This window comes from Corvus brachyrhynchos, unplaced genomic scaffold (genome assembly GCF_000691975.1).
Source record: "Corvus brachyrhynchos isolate BGI_N302 unplaced genomic scaffold, ASM69197v1 scaffold555, whole genome shotgun sequence".
Lineage (NCBI taxonomy): Eukaryota > Metazoa > Chordata > Aves > Passeriformes > Corvidae > Corvus > Corvus brachyrhynchos.
The window spans coordinates 194862-202575 of NW_008238357.1; the positions used below are offsets into that span (position 1 = coordinate 194862).

The 7714-nt window shown below is 56.2% G+C and overlaps 1 protein-coding gene across 1 annotated transcript in view; it reads right to left on the bottom strand.

Annotated features, from left to right (window-relative positions):
* Positions 1-582: 582 nt before the first annotated feature.
* LMOD1 (leiomodin 1) overlaps positions 583-7714 on the bottom strand; it is a 21021-nt gene continuing 13889 nt past the window's right edge. The window contains 3 exon segments of the mRNA XM_008634667.2: positions 583-1414; positions 2215-2374; positions 2376-3739. Coding sequence (XP_008632889.1) covers positions 1388-1414; positions 2215-2374; positions 2376-3739 — 1551 coding nt within the window. The 3' untranslated portion in view covers positions 583-1387.

Consider the following 7714-nt stretch of genomic DNA (forward strand, 5'->3'; position numbering starts at 1 on the left):
TGGTACCGGGAGCCGCCTCTCAACCACGCACGTGGGTGACCCGGGACAGGGGGAGCCTCCCAGGGGACGCCCGGGTGCGGCTGCACCCCCAAACCCGCCCCGGCCCCGTGGTGCCGGGGGGGGAGCAGTTATGGGTGAGCCCGGGGGTTGGGGTGCCCAGTTTTGGGGTCACGCCGGGGTTTTGGAGTGACCCTGAGGCAGCCCCAGGGTGCCCAGTTCTGGGTGGCCTCAAAGGGTTGGGAGTGACTGTGGGGTGGTCCTGGGGTGCCCAGGTCTGGGTGACTCCAGGCTTTTGGGGTGTCTGCATGGCTCTGGGTGCCTGGTTGTGTCCAGCAGCAGCAGGGTGCCTCATTTGGGAGGGTTTGGGTGTCCCATTTGGGGGGTCCCGAGTGCCCCATCCGGGGGCGGTTCTGGGTGGGTGGGTGACCAGGGACACCCAGGTTGGGGTGTCCACGTGGTCCCAGGGTGCCTAGTTCAGGGTGGGCTGTGGGTGTGGAAGAGGGAAGAGCTGCCCCTGGCCGAGGTTGCTGAGCCCATTCCCAGTCTGGGGTCTGGGGGAGTGGAGCTGTCCGGAGGCACGGGAAGCGTCGGGTGAGCTTTATTGCTGATGCAGTGGCCGCAGTCATACAAATCGTGATCAAGGCATCACGACAGGAAGGATGGGCATCCCATAACCCCAAAACCCACTACCCTCCTTGAGTCGGTGCTTTCCCTTCCTTCCCTGGGACGGATTTGGCTTCCATGCTCTGAGGGTTCTGGGGCTCCCCCAGCAGTGCTGTGGGTGTGTAAAAGATGCCCGGAGCTCCTGGCCTCAGCCTGGCTCCCCATGTCCCACCACTTCCATGCCTCCTCTCTCCCTGGGCTGCTCCCTTCTCCGACCCTCCCATTCCTCCTGACATCTAGTCTGAACCCCCGACTCTGCAGCCACTGCTGTGCTTGAATCCCAAAACTCTGCTGGCCACCCAGAGACCTTGTGGTGATGTGATGATGGTCTGGGTGTCCCCTGCTGCCCCCCCAAGGTTGGGGCTACTCCCGCTCACCCCAGGCTGGACCCTGGATAGAGGGTGCCAAACCCCTTCATTGCTCTCTGAGGGGGGGATTTCCATAAGGATCAGCTCTGCAGACCCCTGCTCTGTTCTTGGCATCGCCGGCGGGGCACGGTGCTGGCAGAAGAGTGAGCTTGAAGGCTTCACAACCATCAAAAAATAAATACAATGTCCTCCATCATGTCCTGCTGGGCCCGGCCCGTCCTCCGTGTCCCAGAGAGATCCCTGCTCCTTGGCATCGGTCACTGCAGGTTCCAAAGGGCTTGTCATGGAAACAGTCACGAGAAAGGTGAGTGTCTGGGGGTCTGCCATGGGCTGCAGGGGAAAAATCCTCCCGCTCCCTACTGCAGCAGCTTCGGCAACTCCACCTGCAGGGAAGGACACCCCATTACTGGGAGAACAATGGGAGGGGCTGCAGGAATGTCCCTGATGTGGTCCAGAGACATCTAGGGCAGGGTTAGATGGGGTATTGGGAAGGAATTGTTCCCTGTGAGGGTGGGCAGGCCCTGGCACAGGGTGCCCAGAGAAGCTGTGGCTGCCCCTGGATCCCTGGCAGTGTCCAAGGCCAGGTTGGACTGGGCTTGGAGCAACCTGGGCTAGTGGAAGGTATCCCTGCCCATGGCAGGAAAGGGATGGTCTCTAAGGTCTCTTCCAACCCAAACCTTTCAATGACCTCTGGCTGTCCCCACACTCCAGCCCATGGACAGCCCAGCAGGGACACAAACCACCCAGAGCATGTGAGAGGTTTCAAGGCTCCATGCTGGGACCAGCATTGGAGATGCAGCCCCTCCAGCCATCCTGGGGCCACCTCCCACCCCAGGGGCGTGGGCTCAGCCACAACAACGAGATATCAAGGGTGCAGTGAGTAATAAGTTACGGATGGCTTCTTCCTCGTGTCCCAACCCCTGGATCCTGGCAGATCTGCCAAACACAGGAGCTCTGCCAAGGGATGGATCTGCTGACCCCATCTGCTCTGCAGGGATGGTGTTAAAGGATGGATCTTCCTTCCCCATGTGCTTGGCAAAAGGCTGGATCTGTGCAGGGGTTGGGAGCATGGACACCCTGCTCCAGAGGACACTGCCAGAGTGACAGTGGCAAGGACCTCAGCCCCCAGCCCCCAGCTCCCAGCCCCACCCCGTGGGTGGGCCCCACCTGGCCTTGCACTTGCCTTCTTGAGCTGTTTGAGGTTGCTGGAACGAATGGCTGCCAGGAGCTGGTCCCGAGAGTTCTTCTCCTGGACTGGCAGCGCCCGGTCCCCCAACTTCCTCTGCGTGGCCGGCGAGAGTGAGTTCTTCAGGTTCTCGTTAATCATCAGCGGTGGGGCGAGCGGGGGAGGAGGTGGGGGGCGGGGATGCCTTGGGGGACCCCTTCGGCAGCGCTCCAGGCTTGGGCACCTCCAGAAGGTCTTTCTTCTCCCCCCGTTCCTGTGCCAGTTTCTGCTCCTGGAGTCGTTTCTGTCTCTGCCTGTCCATGTTTCGGCTCAGCAGGTTGGTGACGGTCATGCGTGGCCCAGCCAGCTCGAAGTGGTAGCCCAGCTTCAGGAGTGTGGTGTTCTCCTTCAGGAGCTTGGCGATCTCCATCTCGGTCTTTCCCCCGCAGATGTGCCGCTGGTTGTGGAAACGTAGCTCTGTCAGCGTGTTGTTCTGCAGCAGTGCCCGGAAAATGGCCAGGATACCCTTGCCCGTGATATGGTTGGAGTCCAAATTGATGCTTGTCAGCACCTTGTTGGACTTGAGCATTATGGCAATGGCGAAGGCCACGTGGTCGTCAGCGCGGGTGTTAGCCAGGGCGAACACCTTGACCACAGTGTTGAACTCCAGGGCCTCGGTGAAGCGCACCAGGGTCTCGTTGTTGATGCAGTCAGAGTTGTTCACGTTGACCTCGGTCACCTCAGCGTCGTTGTTCTTCACCTTCTCGATGAGCTCGTCAAAGATGCTGGAGGCTTCATCATCCTTGGCTTGATCTGCAGAGCTGCTGGAGGAAGGCTTGGAAGGGCTGCTCCCAGCTCCTGCCTTGGCCTCCTGTTTCTCCTCCACCTTTTCTGCCTTTTCTGGCTCTGTCTGGGATTTATTCTTCTCATCTGCCTCGGGTTTTTTCACAGCTGAACCCTTTTCCTCTTTTTTTTTATCTTTTTCTTTCTTACCTTCCCCTCTTATGTCTTCTTCTGCCTGTTTCTTTGATTCTGAACTCTTCTTCTCCTTTTTGTCCTTCCCTGTGTCCTTTGATGCTGAATCCTTTTCTTCTTGCTTTTTTTCCTTCTCTGTCTCCTTCTTTGCTGCTGAGACCTTCTCTTCTTCCTTTTTATCCTTTCCTGCATCCTTCTTTTTTAAATCTGAGCCCTTCTCTTCCTCCTTTTTATCCTTCCCTGCATCCTTCTGCAACTCTGAGCTCTTCTCTTCCTCCTTTTTGTCCTTCCCTGTTCCCTTCTTCAACACTGAACCCTTCTCTTCCTCCTTGTCCTTCCCCATCAGCTTTTTCTCCATGGCCTTGACTTTATCGTTCATGGCTTTGTTCTCTTTGCTCTTGGTCTCAGTCTCAACTTTACCTTTCAGGTCTGTTTTCTGAACACTTTCTTCCTTTTTAGAGTCTTTCCCCACTTTAGTATCTCGTTTCTGGGCCAGGTCTTTGGAAGGAGATTCCTTTCCTTTTCCTTCTTCATTTTTGTCTCTCTTATTCTTGCTCAACCTGCTTTCCTAGTGAGAGAAAAACACCTGGGAATTACAGAGACAGATGCCTCTGACCTACAGACTCGCCACCCCAGTCTCACTTTCACCGACTTCTGTCACATGGGAACATCCTGCAGCCTGTGGCTGGCCTTTGGAAGAGGAATGTTTGGCCCAGCTGAGGTCCCAGCTCCAGGAAAGGGTTCAGCATCTGAGTGCCTTGAATGTAGGCAGAGCCTGCAGGACCCAGGTGTGATGAGATCCTGCTGCAGCTCTCCAAGGCAGCTCTGCTCTCCTTCTGCCTCCAACCCCTTCCCAAAGGGCTCAGAGGTCTGCAGGACACCCTCCCTAACAGGCCATGAACTAACAAGCTGCGGGAGGCACCTCCTCTCATACCCATTACAAGTTATCATTTTTTAATCCTTGTTCTAACTGGGGATGGAGGTAGCGCCTGTCTCCCTGTGAGCCCCAGGTGCTTTCCCTCCTTTCCTAAATGGTTTCCAGCTGGATGCTTAGTGGCTTTTCACAGTCTGCAGCCCAACACTTCCCATGCTGTCCTGGATGTGTGTGCAAGGAGGGGAGCACCCACAGCACTGCTGACCCAGCAGTCACTCCAACCCTGGGCTCTCCGAAACCATTCTCCTTTCAACAGCAGCTTGCACTTTTGAGCAGAAAACCGAGGAAATGGAAGCATGGCATTTATTGCTTTCTCATGCATGAGGTTCTCCCAGCACATCTGCTCCAGTGTCCAAAGACATCATAAGAGGGAAGAGCTTAACTTGGAGAGTCTGGGGGAAGGTCAGAAGGAAGTTTTGGTCATTTTTACAAGCACTCGACCCTTGCCCTTGGCACAGCCTGTCCTGGGCACTGCTGCTGGCCACAACCAGCTCCAGCAGCTTGGGGACACAGCCAATGTTTTGTTGCAGCCTTCACCCAAGGCTGAGGGGGTAGGAGGGGTCTCCATCAGCATTGGTATGACCTTTGATATGGTTCCCATCCTTCTCTCTAAACTGCCAGAGGGCAGGGATAGATGGGATATTGGAAAGGAATTCTTCCCTGTGAGGGTGGGCAGGCCCTGGCACAGGGTGCCCAGAGAAGCTGGGGCTACACCTGGATCCCTGGAAGTGTCCAAGGCCAGGCTGGACAGAGCTTGGAGCACCCTGGGCTAGTGGAAGGTATCCCTGCCCATGGCAGGGGGTGGAACTGGATGAACTTTAGGGTTCCTTCCAACCTAAACAAATGTGGGACTCCATGACATGAAACACATCCCAAGGGAGAGGAGCCAACGCTTCAGGTGGCTGAAGGCAGATGAACTTGACACTGGGACCAAGTTTGCTGCACAGTGGAGGATCCTACCATAAATTTCACATCAAGGCTGGCAATTTAAACCTCCTTCTCCCTCCTCCACAGCTAGGGAACGCACAGGTCCTCACCACTGGCCTGGCTCATCATCTTTGCTGGGGGGATTTTAGGACTCCAGGGAAAGCGGGAAGGAAGATGCCTCTGGGAGATGCAGCTGTGATGCCTTTACAGTCTCCCTGGACCCTCTCACAATTAGGACAGCACTGTGGCTTCACCCGGTGCCTGGAACCCCCAAATCTGAATCCAGACACCCCAGTCTGCAGTCAGGCTGACCTCCTCCTCTTGTCCATCCTGGGACTCCATGGTGTCCGTGCTGGGGCAGCATGTGGCTGAGCTTTCCCCATGCGCAGCACTGCCAGCCCTCAGGGACAGATGTTTTGTGGAAAGAACTGGCTGTGCATGGGCAGCCCTGGGGACTGTTTGTACCTGGTGTATAAACAGATGCCATCGGGGACAAGAGAGCTGTTTATTTAGTTAAGAGGTTTCTTGGCTCCCTGGCGCAAGGCTGAACAGGGACAGGAGGGCTCGTGCCAGACCCCTACAGAGCCTGGCCTGGTGTCCACACAGTCCCCACTGCTGCCACCCCAGGGACCAGGGACAGGGCTCCCAGAGGTATCCTGGGGATTGCAGGGAGCAGGTGATGCCACCTCCTCTGGCGCTGAGCTGGAGGTCCTTCTCACCAAGCTGTGGCCTGTTCCCAGGATGGTGCCCGGATGCTCAGTGACATCCTGAAGCACCTTGGTGGAGCAAGAGCCCTGGCAGGAGGACTGTGGGATGAGGACACTGTTGTTCCACTGCTGGTGCCCAACAGGGCCTCTCCAGTGCCCAGGTTGCAGGTTCCTGTGAGAAAGGACATCCATCATCCTCAGGGCTCTGAGACCCTTTGGTGACCACAGGCTGAGCACCCCTTGAGTCAGAGCCAGCAGCCTCATCTCCATGCCAACTGCTCCAAAAATCTTCTCCCTCCCAGCCCAAGCTCACCCAGCCGGACACTGGGGACCCCTGAGTCTCCCCTGAGCACCCTGGGCACATCCAAGACCAAGCAGAGCAAAGGCTTTGGCCAGGAATGAGCAGATCTTGGAGAAAGGGATAAAAACCCTGGTGAGAATGACCAGCAACATCTCCCATGCTCGGAGAAGGTGATGGTTTAGTCCAAGCTCCCTGCTTGGGAAGGCTGCTGCAGCACATGCTGGGAATGTCCTGGTATCTCATTAAAGCTTCCATCCATGGATGTGGGTCCACATGTCCACATGCTGTGCTGTGGGGCAGGTCTGGGGGAGGAGAGACCTGGAGCCAGAGAATGGGATGTGGGAAAACTGGGGGGGGGGGAGGAAATGAATCCAGAGAAAAGGAGTTGAGAGAAGTCAGGGAAAATAAGCCAGGGGAAAAGGAGCCAGGTGTGGCCCCAAGAATGGGAAAAAGGGAATGCAGCAGATATGCAGTGACCATCATGGGTGTTTGTGCCGCTGTTGGTAGCACTTGTGGCATCATTTGCATCCAGCAAAGTTGGGATGCATCAGAAGGATCCCATCAAAGAACTGCAGGTTACTGGAAGAAGTGCTGGATGGTCACAGGGGGTGAGAGTTCAAGCTGCTCCATCTCCTGCAGAACTGCCTTGGGAGAGTCCTTGGCAGGCGCCCAGCTCCAGTGGCAGCAGAGGGGGAGGAATCAGGAGGAAAAAAGTTCAGGCAAGAAACCAGATGTGTGTTTCTAAAGCCAAGGGTCACTGCAGCCCATCTCCATCCCCTGCTGGAGCCTGGGGACATCTCCAAAGCACGTCTGCTCTGGGCCCTGCCTGAGGCCACATGTGTGCCCAGGAGGGAACGTGTCCTTGTCCCCTCCTGACTTCCCACCCATCCCTGGGCTCTCAGCGTGGCCCACTGGCCCAGCCCTGCTGCAGGTGCCAGCCTCAGGTGTCACTTTGGTTGGTGACCATGCCAAAGTCCTCACCTCCAGGCTGGAAGTGCAGCTGGAAGTGGAGCTTGGTGGCAGAGCTGCATGGCAGGGGATGGAGAAGAGGAGAGAGAAAAGCAACTTTCCCCTGCTCTGGAAACCCTGGCTGTCCCTGTGGCCACCAGCACAGCTTCTCCTGCAGCCCAGGGCCAGCTCTCCCCTCCTCATGGCCATCCCAAGTCCTGCCTGCTCACTCCTCTCTGCCCACTGGCATATTTACCTTGGGTACCTGGGAACCAGTGCAGCTGCACCCCCTCTGTGCCATTCCCTCTGCCACAAGCACAGTTATTAGGGGAATATTTTTACACAGCGTGTCAGACCTTTAAAAATAAGCCTAATGAAAACAGCCTGGTACTCGGTTGATTAATCACCAGTGTTTTGATGAACTGAAATGCCTTCCCGTTTCCTCTAAATAGACTAAAATGAGCATTGCCATGGCTTGTTAGCATTTGTAACCCTCAAACCCACTCAGATGTTGCCTTAAAAGGCAAAGGAGACTGGGAACTTCTCGTCTGGAATCCAAGCACTCGCTCCAGCACTGAACAAGGGATGGGGCTGGGGATAGAGCTGGGGATGGGGAGAGTGAATCTGGAGGCGGAGTGAGGGTCTCACTTCCTGCCCCGAAAACCCCACAGCTCATTTTGGGGTAGAAAACTGCTGGTTTAATGGTAGTTATTGAGCTAGCTGTTT